This window comes from Periophthalmus magnuspinnatus, chromosome 2, assembly GCF_009829125.3.
Source record: "Periophthalmus magnuspinnatus isolate fPerMag1 chromosome 2, fPerMag1.2.pri, whole genome shotgun sequence".
Classification (NCBI taxonomy): Eukaryota; Metazoa; Chordata; class Actinopteri; order Gobiiformes; family Gobiidae; genus Periophthalmus; species Periophthalmus magnuspinnatus.
Genome location: NC_047127.1, coordinates 6,116,291 through 6,144,186, shown reverse-complemented (window position 1 = coordinate 6,144,186; position 27,896 = coordinate 6,116,291). Strand labels below are relative to the sequence as shown.

General features: G+C 42.0%; 2 protein-coding genes across 2 annotated transcripts; one reads left to right on the top strand and one right to left on the bottom strand.

The window, feature by feature from the left end:
- The first annotated feature begins 2 nt into the window (after nucleotides 1–2).
- On the top strand, nucleotides 3–17,889 carry LOC117383224 (plakophilin-4-like). Its single transcript, XM_055228493.1, has 22 exons — nucleotides 3–270; nucleotides 748–931; nucleotides 4,782–4,894; nucleotides 5,024–5,058; nucleotides 5,173–5,286; nucleotides 5,401–5,528; nucleotides 5,694–6,111; nucleotides 6,192–6,362; nucleotides 6,448–6,652; nucleotides 6,731–6,863; nucleotides 6,967–7,180; nucleotides 8,418–8,604; nucleotides 9,604–9,721; nucleotides 10,538–10,729; nucleotides 11,269–11,442; nucleotides 12,291–12,441; nucleotides 12,818–13,010; nucleotides 13,601–13,685; nucleotides 13,768–13,885; nucleotides 14,616–14,744; nucleotides 14,973–15,046; nucleotides 16,068–17,889. Exons 2-22 carry the CDS (start codon nucleotides 797–799, stop codon nucleotides 16,311–16,313), a joined length of 3,333 nt encoding a protein of 1,110 aa, XP_055084468.1. The 5' UTR covers nucleotides 3–270; nucleotides 748–796; the 3' UTR covers nucleotides 16,314–17,889.
- Nucleotides 17,457–26,993, bottom strand: orc4 (origin recognition complex, subunit 4). Its single transcript, XM_033979216.2, has 14 exons — nucleotides 26,804–26,993; nucleotides 25,924–25,987; nucleotides 25,772–25,848; nucleotides 24,314–24,404; nucleotides 23,907–23,982; nucleotides 23,629–23,714; nucleotides 23,473–23,521; nucleotides 22,995–23,146; nucleotides 22,445–22,618; nucleotides 21,332–21,418; nucleotides 21,143–21,251; nucleotides 20,351–20,446; nucleotides 19,442–19,509; nucleotides 17,457–19,363 (listed from the first exon to the last, which is right to left on the bottom strand). The coding sequence occupies exons 2-14, from the start codon at nucleotides 25,978–25,980 to the stop codon at nucleotides 19,181–19,183; spliced, it is 1,305 nt and encodes a 434-aa protein (XP_033835107.1). The 5' UTR covers nucleotides 25,981–25,987; nucleotides 26,804–26,993; the 3' UTR covers nucleotides 17,457–19,180.
- Between the last annotated feature and the right edge of the window lie 903 nt (nucleotides 26,994–27,896).

Genomic DNA, 27,896 nt, shown 5'->3' with positions numbered 1-27,896 from the left:
TCTATCGACAATTGAATCCATAGCCGCATGGTGACGTCACGGCGCTGCTCGCTGAGTGGCTGGGCGGATGCTGTGAACGCCAGGAGCAGACGTGCATGCGCGTAGTGACAGACAGGGAATAAATCACGAATATTGCACGAGGAGCGCGGAGACATTTGTTGTGTTTGGCCGCGCGGCGCGTGGACGATGTAGCTGTGGTGAGCTCGTGCACCCAGGGGGGATGAAGGCGTAACCGCGGATCCAGCTGTGGCCTGCTTCTGCAAACATCTGGTGAGTGTTCCGGGGGTCCTCCTGGACCATGCACGCCCCTCTGGACGTTTGACCGGCGCCCAGTCTTTATTGGCGCGAGGTGCCAGGGCCAATGACAGAACGTGACACGGTGATAATGGGGCCGTGCTGCATGCACCTGCAGGAGCCGTGTGCGCTGCATCCACGGTGCGCTCTGCTGCACACAACACGGCAGCTGCACGCGCACTGTGCACAGGATTAAAGATGGCAAACACTGGCCACTGTCTGTAGCCTCGCGCCTCAGCCCGTGCGCGTTAACACGAGTGGATAGTGGCGATAGGCCAACGCTCCGCCGTGACCACTCACTGTGGACGGGACTCAGATTGGAAAATGGCACAGTGTAAGATCATGTGATTACAGTGTACAGTAGCAGCGCGCTCAGCGCAGCACGGCCCCGGTCTGCGCGGCCTGTCCCGCTATTGTCATGTCCACATCCTCATCTCTGTGCTCCGCGCTCAGGTCAGAGCGGCCGGCCGGCTCCGGACCTTACAGCCGCGACAGGGAAGACATGGAGGAGGGGGACTCCGAGGGGGAGGGGCCCATGGCGCCGAGGGAGGGGCCAAGTGGTCCCAGCCTCCAGTCTGCCCCGAGCACTGCCACCGTGACCACCACCACCAACCTGCTGGCGTCCGTCAAAGAGCAGGTACACACACAGACATACACACACATACATACACAGACACATACACACCCCCAGAGAGAGACACACACACATACAGACATCCAGACACACACAGAGAGAGACACACATACAGACACACACAGACACACAACCTGCTGGCGTCCGTCAAAGAGCAGGTACACACACAGACATACACACACATACGGACATAGACACACACAGACACACACATACACATATACATACATACACATACACAGACAGACACACACACACAACTCGCTGGCGTCCGTCAAAGAACAGGTACACACACACACATACACAGACACACACATACAGACACACAACCTGCTGGCCTCCGTCAAAGAGCAGGTACACACACATACATACACACACATACGCGCATAGACACACGCAGACACACACATACATATATACATACATACACATACACAGACAGACACACGTAGACAACCTGCTGGTGTCCGTCAAAGAGCATGTACACACATATACACACACACACCTACTGTATTATTATTATATCAATGAAAGCAGAATAAATTGACGACTGCTTTGTCTCTTTTGGTTTGATGTGGACAGCCCGCTACAATAGAGAACTTGTGGAAGTGAGCTGTATTTTATGTTGATGGCAGCACTGCAGCATAAAATGTGCATTCATAACGCCTGACAAACACACACCTGAACTACTCACAACTGTGCCACAAATTAGACAACAGAAAACAAAACCCCCCAACCCTGTGGAACCCATCTGTCATGTTCCCATTTGTTCCTGCCCCAAAACCACACCATATCATCCCCACCTCAAGCTAATGGTGCACTATGTAACTTTTCTGGTGGAGAGTCTGCAGCTGCTTGTCTCCATGGCGATGTTATTGCTTTGCCTGGACAGTATAAATGTCTGTCTTGTGTTTACTCAATTACGTGTGTTTTATTGCTTTGAAAAAGACATATACATAAAAATATTACTATGTGTGGGCTTGCCTCTTCACAGATCTGACTTGCATCTTTGCCCAGCAGTGTCACCTGCTTGTCTCCATAGGGATAGATATGCCATACTGGGGAACATTCCAGGCAAGGCAACAACATCTGAGCAGAAAAGTTACATAGTGCAAGTTTCAGATCAGAAAATGACCATTAGAAGTCTCTGCATCTACTTTTTTAAACGTTCTGTATTTTAGGTGACAGTTTCCACGACAACAGTGACTTTGCAACCTTAAGTGTGACGCTTGACAAAAGAAAAAAAGGTGACATTTTTGAAAAGCTTGGTAATTTGCAGAAAGAAACATCAAAAATACCACATTAGCCATTCGAATTTGGTATTTGAATTAAATTGATTTATAAGGAATTGAAACCTGTTTGGGACATGACACTGAACCAGTTAACCTCTGGTAGCTGGGCACACGATTCAGCCCACTACACCACTGCTTTTTGCAATAAATAAACTTGTTGCTGTTGAAAGGTAACTACTGCTTTTTCAATGAGTTGGGAGCAGTGTTGGATGAAGTACTCAGTTATTACTTCAGAAAAAACTACAGATACAGAGGTAAAAAGTTACTCAAGTAAAACTAAAAGTATCACACGAAACTATCTTCTTAAGTAAAAGTATTAATGTAAGTGTTTAAAGAAAAATATTTCACACATGTGTTAATTTGTTTAAGTGTAAAAGTAGTGGTACTGTTTCCAGACATGGTAAAAATAATCCCTCACACCACATGAAAAGTACTTTTTACTTTTCAGTCCAGTTTAAAACGTAGTAGAGTAGAAAGTACAGATACTGCTCTTAGATGTAGCGTAAAGTAACAGTTAAAGTAAAAATTATCCACTGTAAACTGTACTTCAGTAAAGTACAGATACCTAAACGCTCTACTTAAATACTGTACTTTACTGCTTGTACTTCTTTACCTTCTAAAGCTGGTTAGGAGCACGGAGGGTCTAGTATTCAGACAGTAATCCAGACATTGCCAGATGGGAGCATGGATGACTCCTTCGTTTCATGGTGTGGAGGTGGATGAGGCAGACGTTTGTATAAAATATGACTCAAAATAAACTGTGTGGTACGTCTCGGGGGAGAGAGTGTGACAATATAACATTTTGAGGGATCATTGACTCATAATGTTGTACTTTTATGTTAAATCCAGCTATATGTTTCCCCACGTACTCCTCCGATTGGTCAGCTGTCATGTTGTGAGTGATTGACAGGTGAATTCGGCCAATCACATAAGAGGAAAGCACACAGCTGTTATACTAAATACTCTGACGTCTTCTTTTGTTTCCGTGGAGATGTTATTGCTTTGGCTGGAATTCTGCACAATGGCATTAAACTTGTCTGTTTCCATGGAGACAAGCAGATGACGCTAGCAGGCCAAGTTACAGGTCAGATCTGTGGGGAGGTGAGGAGCAGTGAGAATGCAAAATAGCAAATGCAAAATTTCTGGCAAAGCAATAACAACTTACATTTTGTTTAGAGTTTGTCTATTTACATAAATGATATACATGAGAATCCATTGTTTTCTGGCTGTTTTCAGTGTAAGTTGACATGATTTTAGGCTAAGGACACGCCCAAACCCTTTTCTTGGGCCTAACTATTACAGATTTATCCCTAATCTTAACCAGACACTGGGCCTACGGCAACTCGCATGGACAAACTGTATCTAGGCCTATGTTCCTTGTATATGTGCGACCAGTGAAGTGTTTTTTTCTTTATTTTGACTACTTTATACATTTTATATACATACAAAAGACATCAGATATATAAAATATGATAAATGGAATTATAGTAGTAAAGAAAAAAAAGTTAAATAATTCTAAATATTTTTTGACAAAGCAAAGAAAAAAAAGCTGCATAATTCCATATATCTTGCGTCATATTTGTGATGTCTTCTGTATATATATATATATATATATATATATATATATATATATATATATATATATATATATATATATATATAAAGCAGTAAAAAAAAAAAAAACATTGAATGAGAGGGTGTGTCCACACGTCTGACTGGTAGTGTATGTTGACACTTAAATATCAGTTTTAAAATGCTAATTAACCTGCAGTACAGCAAAGATAATACGAAGCTAGTTAATTTCAAACTGGAAATGAAGTCTTTTGGTGATTAAATAAGTGCTTTGCTGTAAACAGTTTTGAATGAATGGACCTTTAATGACCTTTAATAGACAGTTAACTAACGCAATAACTAATTAAAAGCGTATTTAAGTCATTTATAAAGAAAACTCATGAAAAATGGTGAAGGGCATGTGAGTGGAGGTGCATCCTGGTGGAGGTATGAGAGGAAGTGTCCTGTCTCTGGAGGTCTGCAGCCAGATTCTTGCCAGATGTAGATCAGAGTAGATCAGATAGTAGACCTCCTTCTTAACCCTGTGCAACCATTTAAAAATGTCACTACTTTAAAAAAATATTTTAAAATTGTTATTTTTTATTCCCATCTTTTTAATCAAAACCTATATTTTCAATGATTTATCTATGTCTAAGTTTATCTGCATTTATATTTAATTTTTAGATCAGTTTAAGCTGAGCTGGAGTGAAGATATGCCGAGGCAAAAGGAGTTTGAATGCGCTTGAATGCAGAACATAAATAGGCCTAAACAGTGAGCAGCGAGGAGATAACTCAGGCTTTCCTCGTCATATGACCAGCTCTGACCCAAATACAATAAGCTTTTATGTAGAGACACCAACGTCACAATCTCAAACGAAATAACCAACAGTTTGAATCCTATTAGTCACATTTTCTTTTAGACACTGTAATGTTTATAATGTGTTTATAAAATTGAATATGGCTGACTCATCCTGTATGCTGTTAATGTGTTGGATCTCCTCTCTAACCAGGAGCTGCAGTTTGAGCGTCTGACCCGAGAGCTGGAAGAGGAGAGGCAGATGGTGGCCAGTCAGCTGGAGAGGTGCATGCTGGGAGCAGAGTCCCCCGCTGCAGACAGCAGCAGGTACATACATGTACTTACAATGTATGGGACAAATGTATGTAGAAAGATAACATGTGTATGTTACATCTTTATGCTCAGTAAAAGATTAAATACGGTGTTATGATCTTAAGACTTTCTCTTTGTCTGAAGCTCGTCAGAGAAGTCGTTTGCCTGGAGAACAGCAGGTAAGACTATACTCCATATGTACATTTAAGTATCCACACCTCATTTGAAGTACATTTTAAACACATCACTCTGTTATAAATGTATAGTGTTTTTTAAAATGTGGTGTTGTGCAGGAGGCCAGTCCCAGGGGCCCATGGAGGCCCCCGGGAGCCCAGGAGCGGCTGCAGAGCCAGAGGAGGCGCTGTTCCTGCCTGATCCAGACCGCGGCTCTTTGCATGATAGTGATGGTCAGTGCTCTGCACTCATATATTTATACATATTTTTACTCCACACCTGCTCAGTGTGTGCTGTAGTGCTGTAAGAGAGGAGACTGACCCCTGACCTCTCACCTCTGCCCTCAGGCTCCGGGGGGCACTCGGCCCACATGACCTCATACTCGGACAGTGGGTACCAGGACAGCTTCTACAGCCAGACTGTGGTGCGCTCCGTGTCCCGCAGCCCCCGTGCTGAGGGACAGGCCTCTGCACAGGTCAGCTCTGTTCTCAGGGTCAGACACAGAGGTGGAGAGGACCTGTGTGCTGTTATAGAGGGAAAAACACTGAGCACCTACTGCAGGGAAAGTACTATATAATATCATTTTTATGTTCTAATGTCCCACCTGCCCCTGTGTTCCTGTCTGTCCCTCCTGTCCCAGGGTTCTGGACGTGTCCTCAGGAGGATGTCCTCAGTCCCGTCCAGGGGCCAGTCTCCAGGCTGTGGTCCTGTGTCTCCTTCCCGTGTGTCCCTGCGAACATCCCAGGGCAGTACCTACGATTCGCCCATCCTATCTGAGCCCAAACCACTGTCCGCAGTGTTCCCGGGGACCACCATGCCCCCCTCCTGCCCCTCGCCCCCCTCCCCCGGAGACCACGTCCTGGGCTCAGGGGCCCGGCTGGGCTCCACCCTGTCCTTGGTGGAGGGCAGACTGGGGTCCCCTCTGCGCTCCGGGATGACAGCAGTACCCCAGCATTACACGTCCACTCTGCCTCGGCAGAGCCAGTCACTGGCCTATGGAGCTGACCCCTATGGGCTTTACCAGCACCATGCCCTGCCCCGGCCCGACAGCCTCATCGGTCAGTACCCCTGCTTCAGGACACATGCATGTGTGGTACATGTTCATAATCAGATGTGTGGCCCCTCCTCTTGTGTGTAGGCCTCCACAGCTCGTATGGGGCCCACACCGCTCAGATGGACCCTGAGCTGAGAGCCGCTTTGTCCCCTGACTGTCCCATGACCCCAGTGTTCGACGAGAGAGCCTTCCAGAGCCCCCTGTACCACAGCCCAGGCCACGATCCACAGGGCCCCCTCTATAGGACCAATACAGGTACTGCAGCTTCTTAATCAGAACACAGTACGATGGATTTAGGTTGTGCTCATGTGAAGACTGAAGCATGGCCTCTGACCCTCAGGTCTGGAGACTCTCCCAAGGACCAGCAGCCATGCTGGGACCCTCCCTCACAGCGGGACCCTCCCGTACCGGGGCAGCAACTACGGCCTGAGCTCCGGGGGAGTGTACGTGGACTCATTCAGAGAGCCATACTCACAGAGACTGTCAGGACTGGACCGAGGGGCCACTCGCACCCCCAGCATCGAGAGCATCCACAAGGACCCCAGGTAACACCACCCCCTCTGGCCAAACCAGTGTAGTGCATGTCCGAATAAACTGAAAGGAAACTTTTGTGTATTGTCCAGGGAGCTAGCGTGGAGGGACCCGGAGCTCCCTGAGGTCATCCACATGCTGCAGCACCACTTCCCCTCAGTGCAGGCCAACGCTGCAGCCTACCTTCAGCACCTGTGCTATGGGGACAACCGTGTCAAGATGGAGGTGAGCGCCCCCTACACACACACACACACACACATACACACACATACATGTGGTGCAGTTATTACCTATAGGGTTGATCGTTCATGTCTGCCCATGTCCTCAGGTGTGTCACTTGGGGGGCATTCAGCACCTGGTGGACCTGCTGGACCATAAGGTATCAGAGGTGCAGAAAAGCGCATGTGGGGCCCTCAGGAACTTGGTGTACGGGAAGGCCACGGACAACAACAAGGTGGCCCTGAGGAACTGTGGGGGGGTCCCTGCTCTGCTCCGCCTGCTCAGGAAGACCACAGACAACGAGGTCCGCGAGCTCGTCACAGGTACCACTCACACACCATTTATTCATCACCATGGTTACCGCATAATTCTGTTGGCAACAAGTAAAAGTTAAAAGCTCTGTACCTGTTTTTGTTGTCTTAAAAATGTACAAAAAACAAATAGTTCATCTTAAATGGTTTTCAGTGGTCCAAAGTTATTCCTCAGTTTCCTAACGCATACTTGACATCCTAATTACTCACCTTGATGACTTTATAAGCCTTTGTCACAACATTCAGAGGCCAGAGTGGAGTTTTGCTATTGCAGTAATGCTCACAACAACATGCTAACAGTCAGTTTTACTTCCTGGTTTGTGGACAATAAAAATGCTTCATTATTACATGCAGGCAGCACACAGCGGTTTCATCTTGACCCTAAGAGCTGCTTTTATAATATATCTGTACGTGGCCCATAAAAACAAACCAAAAAAAACCTTTATTATATGAGAAAAAAAGCCCCTTTAAAGTAAATAGAGAATCAAATGTGTAATATCTGTAAGCAGGCTGTGTGGGGTGAGAGGGTCTGTATCAGGCTGTACCACTGTGTGCCCTCTCACTGCTGCCCTCTGCTGTCTGTCCCTATTCCCGGTCATAGTAACACTTTGTTCCCAGCAGTGTCTGTTTAGGCTAGTTACATGTTTTATTAGCCCTTATATTGTTTATTCTTTCGTGACTTTTTGTTATTCTGTTGCTGTGGTTGTTCTTGTACTTAGTTGTAAAGTTTTAACTTAATTTTAATTTTAAGGTAACATTTGACTCGTATTGACTTTACTCAAATACAAAATAAAATATGCAATGGCTAATATTTTTAATGAACAAAGCAAGAAATTTAAACCTGGCTGTCCCAAATATGTGCAGTTTTACAGTATTTTTTCGATGTACCAATGTTATTGGTTGAGCAGTTGTATCCACTGACTCACAGGTTTGCAGTGCAATTCCAGCTACCACAGATGAATGCTGTTGTTGTGTCCTTGAGCAATACTTGAGCAATATGCTTAACCCACTGCCCCCACTGTCTGTATGCACTGATGTGTGAATGGGTGAGTGGTTCCTTGATGTAAAACGCTTTGACTGCTTTGAAGGTAAGTCCTATATAAAAATGTGACAATTTACCAAAATATTAACTGATGAAAAACAGAAAAAAAGTTTCTCAAAATGTAAGATCTTTTCCTATTCACCTGCAGCGTCTGGTCTTAAACATGTTCTTTGGGTTGTGTCACATCAGTATACTCCTGTGCACCAGGTGTCCTTTGGAACCTGTCCTCCTGTGACGCTGTGAAGATGACCATCATTCGAGATGCTCTGTCCACTCTGACCAACACAGTGGTCATCCCTCACTCGGGCTGGAGCAGCTCCGCCCACCGCGACCAGCAGACCAGGGGACGCTTCCAATCCTCTCTGCTGCTGCGCAACACCACCGGCTGCCTCAGGTAAGTGAAACTAACACACCCAGAGCTACAAATATGTCCAACACGCTCACTTTTACATTTTAAACCAGACCTATTTTGCAAAATCAACTTTTTAGAGCACTTAACCATGTTCATTTGCCCCCTCAAAGTTCTATTCAGAGTGATTCATGCATATTTGAGTGTTCTTTATTCTCCTGTATTCAAGACGTTATTGCTCCAATCAACCCCTGTTTTCACCGTCAATGGTGATAGATGTAAAAATGAAAAGAAAAAAAAAAGAAATCTGATCTGCAGCTTTAAATCAAAAGGGCTGACAGCTCCATGGCTCTTTCTTGTTATGACGTTTATGGCGACGTCAGCTCCCATTGGACAAAACAGTTTTCTAACACAGAATTCAGCTGACTGGTTTCTTTTATTAAGTCACTTTAGATCAATATAACAATATAAAATGTGCAAATTATCACATAATGATTCACGGATGTCATACTCCATCTGCATGTTCCCATTACTTTGCCTTGAATACCCCGTAGTATGGCATTAAACACGTCAACAACATAACAAATTGATTAAATGTAAGGCAAGTACATTTAATGCCATACTGTAGAATTTTTCAGGCAAAAGTTTCATCTGATTATCTCAATGGAGACATGCAGATAGAGGAACCCCCACCAGAAAAGTTAAATAGAGCACCTTTAAGTGGTGTCACAACTTGTGTAATTTCACTAAAACCTTATCAACTAATCAGCCACTGAAATGCATTAGAATGTGTTGCCATTTTGAGACCAGACAGAAATAGATGCCATATTTTTAGATCTTTTAAGATCTTGAGCAAAGCATCCCTGGTCCTCCTCCTGAACCGTGCACGTGCTCCTAGGGCTGCTGTCAGCTCAACCGGCCTGTGATTGGAAGAGGTCCCCTGGTGCTGTATCCGGGCAGGATTGGGTCCCTCGTGTGGACAGTGTGTGTACTGCAGCTGCCTGTATGTCGCCTGTATGTTTATGTTTATGTGTGTGTGTGTAGGAACCTGAGCTCGGCGGGGGAGGAGGCGAGGAGCCAGCTGCGCAGCTGTGAGGGGCTGGTGGACTCTCTGCTGCAGGTGCTGCGAGCCTGCAGCAACACTACAGACTATGACAGCAAGGTGCGCGCGCACACACACACACACATATACTCACACAAACACACGCTACAGTGTGAATTTAAGCATAATTATTGTAAACACTATATTTATGTATGGATGAAAACAAAACATACATTACAGCATCTTTTTTACTGACAAAAAAATGACTAAATTCACAGATGCATACAGAGATCCAAGTTTTTAGTAAAACAATTGAATTTATTTAATGCAATGAGAAACCCTTTACATATGTGGCGGAAGGTCCCTAAAGGCAGTATAATATGAGTTCAATGATGTGAATTATTTAAATAGAAAAAAATAAATCATGCGTATGTGTGTTAAATATGCTGTACCAGTTTTACTGACTTAAAAGCAGAAGTAGCTTTAAATATAAAATTATTCCTCACATACCTTACGCACTCCAAGCATCTTAATTATTCAACATAATGGGTTTATAAGCACTTATCAAAACTTTTCAGACTTCACAGTTTTCCCGCATCCTAATGTGCACTTTCTGATTATCGGACAATAAAATGTTTTCTAATTAGATGCAGACAGCGCACAGTGGACTTATTTTGACCTCAACAGCTGCTTATACAATATATCTGTACTGGACCAAGACACATTTTGCTCAAATTCATGGGAAAAAAATCGGGTACAGGACATTAATCAAAAAGCCCCATACAAATAGAATGCCCAAGGAACCACCTGACCTTGTACATATGTGGTGGAAGGTTTGTAAAAACTAAAATATGATTACAAATTGAAATAGAAAAAAAAATAATTTGCAGCTAAAATGTATGCAGTTGTTACAGTTGTCTTGTGCCCTGTGTTCAGATTGTAGAGAACAGCGTGTGCACTCTGAGGAACCTATCGTACCGTCTGGAGGTGGAGATGCCCTCGTCCCGCCTCATGGGCAGCCCCGAGCTGGACACTCTGCTGGGCTTCTCCCCGGTCAGAGAGCTGGATTACCTGTGCTGGGGCCGCAGGAGGAGGGGCCGCCAGAGAGGGGGCTGGCCCGACGACAAGGTACTGCCCTCATGTCTGGACACTGAGAACAGTTCAAACGAATAATACAGGCAATATGTGACCTCTACTGTTTAAAAAAGGTACTGCAGTCTCAATTGAAATCATACTCACCTTTCCCTTATGCTCTTAAAAACGTGAGAAACACAACCACTTTATTTTAAACGATTTGCAGTGGTCCAGATTTTTTCATTATCTACCTTATGCTGAACATCCTAATTATTCACCATGATGAGTTTATAAGAACGTTTCACAACTCTCAGAGAAAAAAAATGCTCAATAATTAGATGCAGACAGCACACAGTGGACTTATTTTGACCTCAAGAGCTGCTTATACAATATATCTGTGCTGGGGTAAGACAGATTTTGCTCAAATACATGAAAAAAATCAGGTACAGGTCCTTTAAGAGCACAGAATTTGTGAAATGAGATGAAGGTGTGCTTTTGCAGAGTGGTTAGCCCTGCACCCATGAATAATGACGGTCCACAACACTAGACAAAGTTGAACTACAAATGACTAATGTTGAACCTGTTGTGTGCAGTTTGATGGTGTTGGACCTCTGCCAGGCCTGTCCCAGCCTCTAAGGGGCGCGGAGCTGCTATGGCACCCCCTGGTTGTGAAGCCCTACCTGAACCTGCTGGCCGAGAGCTCCAACCCAGCCACTCTGGAGGGGGCAGCGGGTGCGCTCCAGAACCTGTCCGCTGGCAACTGGAAGGTACGGTTACCTCTTATGCATCTCTTAGAGGTTAGGTGGATTTCAAAACTATTACGCATCTCTATGTATCTCACCCAAACTACAAAAGCTTTATAACTATTTATGCCAAAAAAAAGTACTAGGAACAAAATTGTTTATATAGGACAGATTAAACTTTTTACATATAAGTACCAAAAAATTTCAAATCTTCAGCTCACTCATTCTTTTCTCCTTTCTGCTGTTGTCGCATATAAATCCTTTATAATCAAAATAAAAGGATTAGTCGACTACAGGCCCGGTGACAGAAATTTCGGGGCCTGAGGCAAGAAGTCTCACATGGGCCCCCTCTAATACCAATTAATAGGATGAAGGTCCATTTCTGGGTCCCTAAAGCCCTGGGACACTGGACAACAGACCTGATATTTTGTGTTTACCTCAGAGTTGACACCTTTTGTTGTAACTGCCGAATTGGTGTTGTTGTTGCTGTTGTCGTAGCTGTTTTTGTATGTGACGCTTGGTTGCTTTGCCGACAAGTTGATGTGAAGGTTCTATTGGTCAGTTACTGATCTGTTTTGGCTTTAGGAGTTGAGACTGCTTTCTTGTTTTGGCGTGGATTATGAGCTACAGCAACCCTTGTGTTCAGAAAATAAACTACCAGAAGAAATTTGGCGTGTTTCGTTACACCAGAACGCTACAATAAATGAATAGGATCAAGGTCCAATAGCACCCTGGGCTGCTAAAACCTTTGGGCCCGAGACAACAGACCCCTTTGTCCCCCCGTCTACTCCTCTGGTGCTTGCCTAAAAAGCTACCTACCGGTTGAAAACGTGCCTCCCTTTGAGAACCATTGCTTGTGTGTTTATGTGCAGTTCTCGGCGTACATCCGGGCGGCCGTGCGTAAGGAGAAGGGGCTGCCCATCCTGGTGGAGCTGCTGAGGATGGACAATGACCGCGTGGTGTGCTCCGTGGCCACTGCTCTGAGGAACATGGCTCTGGATGCTCGCAACAAGGAGCTCATCGGTCAGTCTGCACATGGCACTGTGGTCAGAACATTGGACCAAAGTGTACTGCTGAAAATACAAAAAAATTGTAAAAAAGTGGAATGTAATTGTAATTTTCCTATTTAGTTTTGATTCCAGTGGGAGGTAAATGTCAATTAAATGAGCACTTTTCTGGTGGGAGGTTCGTCAACTGCTCGTCTTGTCTCCATGGAGATGTTATTGCTTTACTTGGAATGATTCACAGTATAGCATTAAACATATCTATCACGCATTCAACTACATCTTTACATAATTTGTAGTCTAAATGTAACAATCTTGTCATTTAAAACTGCAAAATAAGTGCACAGCATCCCCCGGTGGTTGCCCCCTGACCTCTACCCCTCTACCCCTCCCAGGGAAGTACGCAATGCGGGACCTGGTGAACCGGCTCCCTGGCACTGCGCCCTCCGCCCTGTGTGACGACACGCTGGCCTCCGTCTGCTGCACCCTGCACGAGGTCACCAGCCGCAACGTGGACAACGCCAAAGCCCTGGCCGACTGCGGGGGCATCGAGAGGCTGGTGGACATCAGCAAAGGCCGTGGAAAAGGGTGAGCGCGCCGCCTTGTTTAGGCCAGAGTCTGACAAATGGGGTGTATTTATGTGAAGTTGTAAGAGACGGAAAGAGCATTGTTTAAAAAGTTGTGTTTATGTTGTCAAATTTTATGTCTTGAATTAGTTTTTTTAAATAAAATCTCCAAATAGAAAATAGATAAAAGGCATCAGTTCAATTCACAATTCAAGTACAACAAAATAATTTAATTTAATAGTTTCAAATATGTTTTAAAGCTTTTAACCCAGAGATGCCATTTGAGTCCCCATAGTTTGATAATTTTGTCTACATTGTTTAAATAAATGCACGTAGTTGTGGGTGGGATAGGGGCACTGTTTTTTTTCTGTTCTTTCTGCTGGATTTTATATGATGTTGAGTCATATCCAGTTTTCAGTCTCATTTTATTTCATTCTCACTGAAACTGGAAAGACACTGTTTAGGGGGTAAGTGAATTTAGCAATTATAAGTGCACTCAAGCCTCCAATGCGGGACAATACAGGATTACCTAATTATGCATAAATCAATCAAAATAGAACTCAGATTTTGCATAATATGTGAGCCGTAACTTCTCGCCTGCTGTGTCGCCAGGTACTCGATGAAGGTGGTGAAGGCGGCGGCGCAGGTGCTCAACACGCTGTGGCAGTACAGAGAGCTGAGGGGTCTCTACAAACAGGTCAGCCTCTGCCCCATTACTACGCACCACATGACTACGCTCTGTAGAGATGAGTGATTGTGTATTTACCATGTGTGCGCAGGATGGATGGAACTACACTCACTTCGTCACCCCCATCTCCACCCTGGAACGGGATCGGTACCGCTCACAGCCCACCCTGCCCACCAGCCCCCTGCATATCACCCCTGTGGTCCAATCAGGTGAGGGGTTTATTTACTATTGTGTGACGAATATTTAGGCAGGGGTTGAAAATAACTTACGGCAAATTACATTACATTACTGTAACTGAGAAGATTTCTTTGAGTAATTGTCCTTTTTTACTTAGAAAATGTGCAGCTTTAAACAATTGAACTGATTGAGCTTTGTATAAAAATTTATCTAAAATTCGATTTAAACTGCTTAAGAAAGTGTAGTATTTTTTGCCTACTTTTAATTACACATTTGGCAGCAGGACTTATCTAGCCCTTGCCTTGAGCGTGATTGACAGGTGGATTAGCCAATCAGGGACGCGCATGGTCTGCTTTTGCTTATGAGGAAAAAAGAAAGACAAGAAATTCACAGAAGGCTGAGAAACATTGTGGATTTATGCAGAATCAATGAGAGAAGCATAAAACACATTTAATCTAAGATGAGAGAAATGTCATTTTGTTTGTAAATAATAGTTGACCAATGAGCTCCTTTGTTGCACATGTGTCACTGAAAAAACAAATCTGACTGCACAATCACGTTTGGATATCCCTCTTTAGCTATGCATCTGTACTTTTACTTGAGAATAAATCAGTACTCTTGTGCACTATTGAAACAAACCACAATTCCAGATATGTTTATTTATAACGAAACAGCTCAATAAGTTCATTTTAGCATAATATATGGCCTTAAAATACTAAAACCTCTGATGTTTTTGAGTTCATGGCTGCTTATGTCCACCAGGGGGCAGTGCCACATCATCTCCAGCGATGCTCGGGATAAGAAGGCACAGTTCGAACTACCAGAGGGCACAATCTATGCAACTGGACACCTACTACACAGACAACAGCCTACACAAGGGCCACTACACAGGTACCAATGCCAATGCCAAGGCCCGGTTTGACATGGGAGGGGTTGTGCTGTTCTCTGATTGGTCAATACACCTGTCCATCCTTTGGAACTTGTGGGGTTAAGACAGTACTGCAGACTACTTAGTGATAGTTGGCCTGGCTAATGTTTTTGGTGTTTTGGATTTGGGCTAATAGAAATATGACTGTAGAGACACTTTGCATTTCATACTTGTGTTTTGTGTTCGCACAGGGTCCGAGCAGAAAACCCCTTACTTCATTGGAACATACTCATCTCAGTCTGGAGAGGACCTGCGGCGCTCCCAGGTAACAACCAGGATTACACCAGGACCACACAGAGTTGCAGTTTAGTCCTGGTCTGGTTCAGATATAGTCCTGGTGTGTCTTACGATGCTAAAGAAATATTCATTCACTTTTTGTCTTTGTCTAGTTTCAGTAAATGCAAATGTCATGTTGATTTAGTCGACTTAATCCAGAATAGTTTTAGTCAGCCAGAATTTAGAGTTGAGTTGAGCTGAGCAGGTTTGGCTTTGGATTGTTTTAGGTTTAAGTTTTAGTTTAGGTTCATTTTAGTTTTGGTTTCCATTTAGGTTTCATGCATTTATTATATGTCATTGCTTCATGGAATATTTGAAGACATGTTCTTGGACTTTAAGTTTGTTCATGGTCTAGTTTGGGTTTCTGGGATTGAAAACTTGGATCTAGTCTCTACTGGTTCCTTGCTTTCATTCAACATTAGTTTTTATCATTTGACAATATATCAGTACTTTTAGTTAACAAACATTTACTTGTTTTGTCACTTTTATTGATGAAAATGTATGCAATTGTAATATGTAGTCATGGTTTAGTCATTATGTATATAGATTTATTTTTAGTCAGCAAAAATCTGACATTGACAACAAAATTAACACTGGTGGCTTAAATGCTTAAAGATGCACTATGTAATTTTTCTGGAGCATGTGTCATTGCTGTGCCTGGAAACTTTGCCTGGATGTATCACGTGCTTGTCTTCCTGGATTCAGTTAGGATAGGAGCTAGTTAAAGCAGACATATTGTGCTTATGTCTCCTATACTGTATAATTATAAATTGATGACATCTGTGGATCATTAATTTGCACATTTTAAATCACAATATTAATCAAAAATGACTTTTTAAAAAAACATATCCGCTGATTTCCACGTTAGCGGTGCCTAATGGGAACTGACGTCGCCCTACATGTCATCACAACAAAGCGTCTACACCTTGAATAGCTGCAGATCACCAGAGCAAGCCGCAAATTTTTGTTATCCCAGTCAAAACAGTAATCTCTCTCATTTGTTGTTGCAGAACCCGGAGCTGTTCTTTGATGAGCCGAGCCGCAAGAACTACAACAGCTACAGAATGTACCTGTCGTCTCCTCAGGGCTTCGCCGAGGACATGGAGGACGAACCGGTGCCTCTGAGCCCCACCTCCCCCGACTACCGCACCCTCCCCTTCAAAGCCAACACCAACTACGTGGACTTCTACTCCACCACGCGGAGGCCTTCACACCGCGCCAACAAGTACACCGGCTCCCCCGACTCCTGGGTGTGATCCAAAGAGCCACCTCTGTAGGACCATGTGGGGGTGGGACACCAGAGACGGGACTGGACTGCAGGAGACAATAGGGTTGTTCCGGTTACTTCCGATCCCATTTTCGCATATTTAACAGTGATCTGTGAGGTTTGGGTTGCATTTGCAGGTTGCATTATCCGATACCCTGATGAGTTGGCGCTGTCAGTCCCACTCACGCTAATAATGATGCATTATTTATTATATAGTGCTTTACAACTGAATGCATTATTCACTTGTTCCTTATATCTGGTGGTGGTAAGATACTTCTGTAGCCACAGCTGCCCTGGGGTAGACTTACTGACACTGGCTGCCAATCTGCATGTACAGCTTCACCAATCACTCAGGCACGCACTACACAGGAGTGTTTGTCCACTGAAGGTTGGCGGTTCGAATCCCCACTCTCGAAGTAAAGCATCACTGGTTGTGTGGTCAGATCCACTCACCTCTAGCTCCTGCAGATGATTACTGTCATTGTGTCCTTGGGCAAGGCACGTAACTCCTTTTCCCAGTTTCTGTACAGCGGTGTATGTGTATGTGAATGGGTGAGTAGTTCCTTGAAAGCGCTTTGAGTGCCTTGAAGGTGGAAAAGTGCTATATAAAAATGTGGCCATTTACCACATTCGTAGGTATGTGACTTGCTCAAGAACACAACAGCTCTGAAATTTAACCACCAACCGCTGGGATTGCGTGAGAAGGGCGTATCCATGAACATTCTGATGCACTGTTCAGTTTTGTTCTGCTTCCAATCCAATATTGTCATCAAATCGGATTCCAGTAACTATCGAAACAACCCTATGCTACCCAGTGGACTAGACCAACCCCTGCATCTGGAGGGAAAGGATTTGGCGGGGCCCGGGTTCCGAGTAACTGCCAGAGGGTGGTTTGGGTGTGTGCATGTGAACATATGTAAGTGCATTCGTGTTGACGCCATGTTGGAGTGACTGGAGGGCAGCTTTCTGAGGGCAGCTCAAATCTCAAAGCCAACCACACTGGACAACTCTACGGTGCTTTTTAACATTGTCCGACTTGTGGAACCACGTTGAAAGTTTATTTTTCTGCAGGGACGGTTTAAGAAGCGACACGAGTACTCACATTATAGTGTCATGTATTGTCTGTGGGGAAGACCATTGATTGTGCAACTTTTTTTTTTTTTGACGGAGAATTGATCAAATGGTGCTGCCCTTCCTGTAAGTGTTTGATGTGGACTTGAATCATTACTCAACAGTAAAATGTGCAGTGACTGTATTAAAAATCATTGTCATCACAAAAGAACCATTGAGAAACCCTTTACACAGCGGTGGTATGGAAGAGCTGTGTTGGCCAGTGCAGTAACAACACTCAAATGTGAATACGTGTACAGACTTAAGTGGTTGCAGTGTCCCGTTGTATTCGACAAAGTACAAATTTGTAACTGTGTGAACAAGAAGATTTTTTTTATTATTTATGAATTATTTTGTATTCATTACTGTGAGCTGACCAAATACGCATTTGTCTGTCGAAAATGAACGATCGTGTGCAATGTTCCACAGGGATTAAAGATGATATCATGATGCCACTCTGGGCTCCTTCTTGTGGTGCTCAGGGTCTTCTAGTTCAGTAATTATTCATTTTGATTCATATAAAAATTTAGTTTTAGATCTGGGTTAATGCTGGTTTAAATCCATTTTAGTCCTATTTTAGACTTGGTTCAGTCCGGTTTTCGTCATAAGTCTAGTACTGGCAGCACTTTGCAAAAACTGCAATATTTCAGGAATTAAAATGGCTTTATTTAGTGTCACTATTAATCTTGATTTTACATTTTGTCTAGAAACAAGGAAAATGACAATATAATAATTCATCTTACACTTAAAGGGCCCATGTTACACTATTTTCTGATCTGTTATAATGTTGTTTTCTCATCAAAAAAAATACCTGGAGTTATATTTTGTATCATTTAGCACACAAACCCTGCATATTGAGACTGAGTTATTTCCTCAAACAGAAAACACTCTGTTGCACCTTGGGATGTCATGTGGTAATACAGGAAGTGCTCCACTGTGTTTTTAAACTCCATACACCTTCACTAGAACCATTTGGATAATTTCAGCCCTGGAATTGTAAATCTCTACTGAACTAAAGGTAAAAGGAGCTGTTAACTTAAACTACTGCTTCGATATCACAAGGTGGAACAGAGCATTTTGAGCTTTGGAGATGTAACAGACTAATAATAAAGGGTTCCTCAAACGTGTGAATGAAACAAAACAACTTCAAAATATCCAGCACAAAATATATTTTGATTGAAAATACATTTTTACTTGTAGTCTTCTGCATAAAAGTTTACTTGCAACTTGTTTTTTTAGTCACACTAAACTGCAAACTGCAAGTTTTTTAAATTATTTCACATATTTATTGACCGTATGGCTAAAGATTTAAAGATGCATTTTTTCTGGTGGTGGGTACACCACCTGCTTGTCTCCATGAAGATGCTTTTGTCCAGAATCTTGTGCAGTATGGAATTTAACTGCCTTCATTTGCATGTCTTCAAATCATGTTTTCTTATTGCTTAAAACAAACATTCTTACCATGAAAGGGCTTGCCTCTCCACAGCTCTGACCTGTAACTTGGTCTGGGTGTGTCATCTGCTTGCATCCATGGAGATAGATAATTTTAATGCCATGCATATTTTGGAACATTGCAGGCAACGCAATAAGAACTTCTTGAAGAAGTTGGTAACAGACTCTCCAACAGAAAAGTAACATATTGTATCTTTAAGTGTTACTGTAGATGACATTATAACATGTCCATTCACTTCATTTTTACAAGTCCATTTCTTGAGGCTCAGTTTTTGAAGAGAGGAGGGTGTCCTCTTATCCAAATGCAGACAGGGCCCACTGCTTGATGTCAGTGGGGCACTGGGGGTACCTCTGCAGCGCCTCCATGATCTGAGTATTATCCAACAGGAGCTTCACAAGCTGGAACTCCCTCTGGGTCCGGGCCCCCGAGCTGTCCAGGGGCCGAATGAGCTCTAGCTGCTGCAGGTGCTCGAATGCCTGGGGGCCACAGCAACAAAGCACAGGTTTAGTTCCACTGTACATGGTGTAATGGAGAAAAGAGCAGAGCGTACCCACCTTCATGACCACGGGCTGCTCAAAGTTGTACATGGAGCTGGACTTTCTCTGCAGAAACTTTTTAAACTCTGAAAAAAAAGAAAGAAATCAGAAGAATAGAAAGAATGAAAGAAATCTATAAATTAACAAAATGTACTTTTTTATCCAATGAACAGTTTACTTCTTTTTTAAACATTGGTTTTGAAGCAAATTATTTTTTGATACTTAAAAGTGCACTGACTATGTAACTTTTTAGTGATCTTTGCCTGAATTTATTAAATTACAGAAGGTTTTACTACTCAAAAGCATCTTGAAAAACATTCTTGCTGTGAGCTTGCCTGTCTCTTCACAGATCTGACCTCAAACTTAGCCAGGTGGTGGCTTTTTCTCCCTTTCTCCAATTACAAGCTTTTTATGTCATACTGTGGAAAATTCTAGGTAAAGAAATAACATCTCCATCGAGATAAGCCCATGGCAGATGCTCGACGAGAGAAGTCACAAAGTGCACCTTCACAACTGTCATGCTCCTGACCCCCCTCTGCTGGTAACTATGGGAATTGAATTACAGATACAAAGCAGGTGTAAGGGCTGCACCTGCACAGTTACAACAGCCACTTTGCATTGGTGCTTTGCTAGTAAAATAACATTTTCTAATCATTAAGGTTAGGAGTTAGGATTAGGGTTAGGAACAAGGTCTCCGAGACAGGTTTAGGAACCGAGTTTTGGCACAACTGCATATTGGTTTTAAACCCATGGAGGGGCTTCTCAGTTTCAAATGCAAATGGGAAAACTTAAACATGCACAAAAGATATAAAAACTACTCCAGGTATATTTCTGAATATTGTTTTTTACCAGGATGTTTAAGCATGATCTATCTTCCTTCTTTACACTATTGGGCTAATCTGAAAACATGTGTCAGAGTGGGCGTACCGTTGTGGACCATCTGCAGGTTGAACGGCTCTCCGTCGTACAGGTCGTTCAGGTGCTTCATGGCAATGATCAGACACAGCTCCAGGATGGACAGGCCTGTGATAACATAAAATCACACCAGTACATTATAACCACTGCACAGTGTTATGTCAATGTCACAGATTATCTCTTTATCACAACATAGATAAATGTGTATAAATTGTACAAAATATCACAATTTGTCCCTTGTCAAACACAGTAATAACAATTAGCTACAGTTAAAGGAGCACTATGTAAGTTTACCCACAATCAGACATTAATCTATCTTGCCTTTATACCGTTACACGTTTTTGTTTCCTAAAAATACATTGAAAAAACATGCCTTCTCTTGTAAGCAGGGTTGTTTCCCCACAGATCTGACCTGCAACTTGACCTGCTCATCTTTATCATAGACTGTGTAAAGAAGTGGACTAAGTGATTATGACGTCACCCATAGTGTTCAGCTCCAGCCAAATGAAGCTCATCGAGGCTAACAGTTATAGCAGGAAAAAGGCGCCTGATGTGTCTTGTATTAATGTTCATGTCTTGATTTACAGACAATAGTGAAATAAAAACACCAGGATCATGTAGAGCGGGTTAATACGAACATTTTAAGACTAAAATGACGAGCCTGAGAGCAGCAGTTACAGAGAGGGGCGACAGTTTTTCAATAGAAAGCAAATTGGAGCCTGAGTCGATGGAGCTGGAAGTGCTACAGCTATTACAATGTATCTTTAAACAATGCTAGATATATAGTTGAAAATGCTAACTTACCATGTAGCATGTTAGCTTTAGCGTCAGCAAAATACATGCGGCTAGTCTCTAGGATGTCTGCAGGTTTGATACAGGGTTTGGACACAGAGACACGGCTCAGGGAGAACATCTAGAAGAGGACACACAGTCAGGACATCAAACAAAAGCTCTGATGCCCTGCCCATAATGATAAGGTGAAATTGTCCTGACCAGCAGAGCGTGTAAGGAGCGGAAGTCCTTGCTGGAGTTGAAGTGTCTCCGAAGAATGTCCTCCACAGATTTGTCCTCACACAGAGCCTGATTGAGATGTAACAGGGCAAGATAAGATTTCCAAGATTCGTCGGGAAATGAAACAGCAAAGTACAAGAATGCAGTAGAATAACTATAAATTCGACATAGTTTGGTCACAATACTAAAATTTCAAACTCAATTCTGATACTAAGAAATAGACTCGATACTCAATGGCGATTTTAATACCACAATGATGATTAAAAAAACAACAGAAGGCGATTTTCAACATTAACTGGTAGTACTTTCTGTGGCCTTATATCTGTGTAATCCCTCAGTCGTCCAGGTCAGTTCCATAGTGGTCCATGGGTGTGTACTAGCCCATGTGTCGTATACTTGTCCTGATACAGCTCAAAATAATTCTAAAGCTAAAGGAAAGGTTCATTTCTGTCCAGCTGATGTGACTTTTTCATATCAATACCTGCTCAAATGAGTATCGAGTTTCTGATTTTCGATACGTTTGACAAGCCTAATTAAACAGTAAATTACAAAAAAAATACTCAAATACAAATACATACGAACAAATGTACTTGGTTATGTTCTGGTATTGGTTTTCAATGTAAAAATGCAATCAAATTCATTATGCAATTTCTTTATTAAAGGCACACTATGTTACCTTTCTAGTGGAGTGTCAGCCACCTGCTTGTCTCCATGGACAAGGTATTGCTTTGCCTCAAATATTCCACAGTATGGCATTGAACTGGTCTCTTTTACATTTAATCAATCATAGGCAATTTATTTCTCCTAAATTGCTTGAAAAAACGTCCATTTTCACTGGTTGCCTCTCCACAGATCTGACCTGTACCGACCTTGTAGAATCAACTAGTCTCCATGAAGATACAAGTGTAATGACATACTTTTGAACATTTTGTGAGTGAGAAAGCAATGACATCTCCATGGAGACAAGGACGTTGCAGACCCTCCAACAGAAATATTACATAGCTATGAAACAACGCACTTTAAAGGTACACGAACAGATCATAACTGGTTGTGTCCTTAATTATAAACAGGACTATAAAACAGACAGAGACTTACCTTGACACTGTTGTTCCACTCCTCTGCAAATCGTTGGTCAGGAAAGGTCGCTGGGAGCCACAGCTGCCTCTGGACGCGTTGCACATAGTCAGGGAAGGTGGCGCCACTGAGCAGGTGGATCTGACGGTGGGAGAACCGCGACTTGACACGTTTCTCCAGTAACTCCAGTACATCCTTCAACACAGAGAAGTCTGATAAAGCAACAGGTTGTGATCCTGTGACATAATTCCATTCTTTTTGCTCAAAATGCCCAAATTTTGACCTGGTTTATGGTTAATATCTCTATAACTCCTTAGCATTTTCTATCTTCTCTGTCAGCACAACTATACACATTTTTGGAGAGAAGATTATATGGTTCATCAATATTATAGTTACACAATATTGCTGTGCTCATTATCTGAACTTATATCAAATTCGTGAAGGTAGCCTATCCATGGGTTTCAGACTTGAATGGGGAAAAAAATGTTACATATAACAAGGGCCTGAACATGAATTATCTTTAAAATAACTGTTTAGAAGCTAAATCCAAGTGTGGACTGAGCAGACTGACCAGGCGGCAGGTTAGTCCCACCACAGCGATGGGAGCCTGGGCCGACTGAGACACGTCAAACAGGTTGTAGAGCAGAGTCTGGTTCTTATGGTGCACAAACAGATCAAACTCGTCCAGAAGGAAGAGCACAGGCCGGGAGCTGCTGCGGTCGCCTAGGAGATAAAATGCTAAAATTTCTATCAAAATTCATAGCTTTAGAATTTAGACAGTGTTGGTGCTGATTGACTTTGTATTAACTTTAGTGTGTGTGTGTATAGGAGGGTTGTCAAATGTATAGAAAATCAGGTACAATTCAACACTAAACAAAAAAAATCTGAAATAAGAGTTTGAAATGTTAGTATTGTGTCAACACTAGTATTTAGCAACTGTTAGCATCCATACTATCACTGTGTTTTTCCACAAATGCCTTTTTTTTTTAAGTAGAAACTGTCTGAATACATCTTTATTAAAAAAAAAAACAAAACATGGGTGATCTCACCTTTCTTCAAAGCCTCCAATAGAAAAGCAAGATTCTCTGCAAAGCTTCCCTGATGGAACAAAAACATATGGATTCATCGGCGTGTTGACACTATGTGATAACAGCTACATATAAAACCACCTAAAATAGTCTGTTATAAGCTCTGTATACACTCACAAAGACTTTATCGCCCACTACATTCTCCAGGTGCAGCTGCCTGGTGATCTCTTTCAGAGCAATTTTGTCATCAGTCTGCAGAAGACCTACGAGCGCAAAACAGGAGGAGCTTGAAAAAGTGAAGCTCAACAATGAACAGATTTGTCAAAATTTGCATTCTTTAATAGTTTGTTTCTTTTTGTCTTCTCTCAGCTTTTAAAAGAGAGAGATTGTGTGTTTTTTTGGTATTAAACTGTAACACATAGATGCATAGTACATAATCCCTTTTTCGAACGTACCGTTGAGATGAACCTGCATGAGGGTCTTGTCCACATCTTTATCCTCCAACAGTTCCTTCAGCACACTCTTAAACAGCTGCAGAAACAGACATATAAGTCCAAGGGTGGGGTAGGGCCCATAAGCTAAACCTGGCCATCCAGGGGGTTTAATTCAGCCTGTGAGGGGCTCTGAGATTTTAAGAAGACTCCAATTTGAATCAATTTTGTATTAAAAACACTGTCAGGAGATGGGAAAGAAGGCAGTTTCATACATTTCATGAATTTATTTGCAGAAGATTTTTAAGTGCAAACTATTATTAGGTTTGGCCCTCAAATCGCTAATGTGCAATTCTAGCCGAGGTAAAAGCTTTAGGCACCCCTGAACTAGATATTCTCCTGATGCCCCCTAGAGGCTGTGCAGTGCTCACCATGGTTTTGCCCCCTCCTCTGGGTCCGACGATCAACACTGAGTTACTCTCCCCATGGAGCGCAGTGCGGCGGAGCAGCTCCAGCAAGTGTCTGCACAGACAACAGCAGAACATCAACATCCTTCACTTTTTATTTATTTCATCAGCATAAAAGCCTTATGATTTTTGGCCTGTTCACTCTTTTATGATAAGAATAGAAAAGTCAAATGATTTTTCAAATTGAATTTGCATTAAAATTAGTTTGCACCAGTTTTGAACTATATAACCTTTCTGATTTATGGTATGCTACTTTCTTCTCCATGGTGATGCTATTCCTTTTCCTGGTACATTCTACGTAAACTTATCCAACTTGGAAGTGTTCACTTATATGTTTCTATTGCAAAGAAAATACCTTCTTACAGTTAACAGGCTTGTCTCTCCACAGACACAGATCTGACCTGTAATTTGGCTGGGTGCCATTACTTGTCCCGTTTAATGCCATACTATAGGGACATTCAAAACAACATAATAACTTATCAGTGGAAACTAGCAGGTGGTGGACCCTCCAGAAAAGTTGCACAATGCACACTTAAATATCACATATGAAAGCTGTTTCCACTTTCAAAATATAAGAAAAGATTCACAATAATTTTAAGGTTACTGGTAAAAAAAAATAATGTTTTTATTGCTTAACATTCAAAAGAGGCTTATGAATATGCAATTTAATATGTTGGTGTTTACAAACAGTATGTGAATCATTTCAACCTTTCAAACCTTTAAACAAAATCAGTTCAAATCATGGATATTTGTTGCCTCTCATACAAAACTGCCAGCAGGTCACATTATTAATTTTCAAAGTTAAAATAAACAGAACTCGTCAGCCCAAACAGAACTGCAGTAAGTGGGCTCAGGAGAGGACAGGGAGCCTCCAAACTGGGACAGCCCCGTCAGGTGGCACTAAAGTGGGTCAGAGTGTGTCACCGAGCCCCGCTGACAGCTCCTCCACAACTCAATCTGCTCCCAAAGTGTGGGACTCAAAACTACAGCTGGGCAGGGAATACCATTTGAACATTTTTCCCAGAATATCCAGAGCCAGGGGAATTTTCAGAATTAGGATAAAACAAAATACAGTATACAATCCCCTCCAATCTAGTCCCCCTGGTCTAAAAAAAACAAAACAACAACAACAAGACCAAAACAAGACCATAATAACAAGGAAAATTGTTAATAAAATCAGCCTTTTTAGATTTTACTTTCATAAAACAGTACATTTCTATCAGATTTGTATTGTTTTTGATATATTTCTTTTATTTTACGAAATGCTTATTGTGACATCGATATTTTGGCTATATATTGTGCATCCTCAATTCTTCTGCAAGCAGTATATATTGTTTTTTACCTATTTCACTTTTCACCTCTGATTTCTTGTATTTACCAATCAAATGCCAAATTAAACTTAAATCTTGAATCTATACATACTTGTGTTGCGCAGCTACCCCCTCTGGTGTCTCTGGAAGCTCCTCACGGCACAAGCGCTCCCTCAACATCTTCTGCAGCTGTGGAGGAGAGAAGAGAAGTTTTAACTATATGAATAAATATAAAACAAATCTTACCTACAAGACAGTACAGACCTGAGCCACGCACTCTCCAACCGGAACATGGGTCTGCTTGGTTTTCCTCTTACTCATGACCAGGCTATAAACACATCATACAAGACTACATTACAAATTCCAAAAGACAAATTGTTGCATTTTAGAGTTGTCAAAAGTGTCGAAAATCAGATCCTAATCGATACTAAAATTAGTATCGAAACTAGATGCGCATTTGAGCAGGTATTGACATTTTTAAAAGTCATTCACGGGACAGAAATTAAGTATATGGACCACTATGGAATCTGAACGACTGAGGGATTACACAGATGTAAAGCCAAATATAAAAAAGTTCTACAAATTTATGTTGAAAATCACATTCTATTGTCTAAAGAAAGTTCGTTATCATCATCCTGGTATTGGAATCGGGATCAAGTATCAAGTCTAATCCTTAGTATCGAAATTGAGTTTGAAATTTTAGTATCGTGACAACACTACTATCTACATAAGACAAGCAGGTGAGACTCCATCAAGCTAAGTTACTGGTCAGATCTGTGGAGAGGTGACCCTGATCACCATTACTCATGTTTTCCAACACCTCTAACTGAATAAATGCAGGACAGACAGAAATGTGCACCTTTAAATAAAACTAACTAGCTAGAATTTAAGCTACTGTTACTTTAAAACTGTTACTTAAGTATAATTACGTCACAAAAACAAAAACACTGTAACATCTGATTTATGTTTTAGTAGTGCAAATATGAACTGCTAAACTAAACTAGAGTAAACAACACAATTTTTATTTAATGTTAACAGTGTTTTTGTCTCTTGAAAACTGGCGCAAAGTAACATTAGTCAAGATATGCAAAAGAATAGTGGGAAAATGACTGAAACAAGTTAGTAACTGAGCCCAGTGCATTACCTTCAGACAGTATAAAAACGTGCAGCAACACCTCTCCTCAGGAAAAGCTTACGGAAAAAAAGAATTCTGAGGCGGGTTGAAGGCAGATATACGACCCGGTTAAGTCCAAACAATTGGGATAAAAAAACATGTAAATCTGAACAGGTTGAGAAAACTACTCCGAAAAGAGCTCTGTGTTCGCGGGACTTCCAGCACTTCCGCACTTTCACTTCATCCCTGCGCTCTGATTGGCTGCCGTGTTCCATCCGTGCTCTGATTGGTTGGGAGGCAGGACATGGGTCTAATGGGCAGGAGGGTTACAGTTCATCAGTACTCAACTTTGTTACTTAAGTAAAAGTACAGATACAGAGGTAAAAGATTACTCCAGTAAAACTATCACATAAAAAAACCCAAAAACGAAGTACTTAAATGCTTTAAGTACCCATTTAAAAAACTGAAAAGTGTGTTAAAGTGGCAAATGTAGTGATATTGATCAAAACTGTATACATATTTTGGTCTATAGTAGAAACGCGAATCAATTTGTTACTTTTTCCTATGAATTTCGTGTATTTTCTTTTGTTTGCTCAAATCATATTTAAAGTACTTTTCAGACCAGTTCAAAAATGTAGTGGAGTGGAAAGTACAGATACTTGCACACTGCACAGATGTAGTGAAGTAAAACTAAACAGTATCCACTGTAAAATGTACTTAAGCGTAGTACAGATACCTAAATATTCGATTAAAGAGCAGTACTTTATTTCTTTTACATTGTTATCTTCCACCATTATACATATGACAGTGTGACATCATAAATGTCTAAAATCTGTAAACAGCAGATAGTTTGAAAAGAGACTCACTGCCGGCTCAGTCCTTCTTATCTTAGTCTATGTCATCAGAGGTATAATACTCCCTACAATGGAAGCATAGCCGCACTGGACTGCACTAGACTGTAATGGACAACACTATCACAATGTACTGAGGGTTCATGTCTCTGGGGGCTGGGTCCCATACTAATGCTAAATAAACTTCTCCTGTGTTAGAACTCCAGTAACATGCCTCTTCTTGTCACCTCTCGGGTTACTAAAAATATATATACTACTACTACTACTACGAC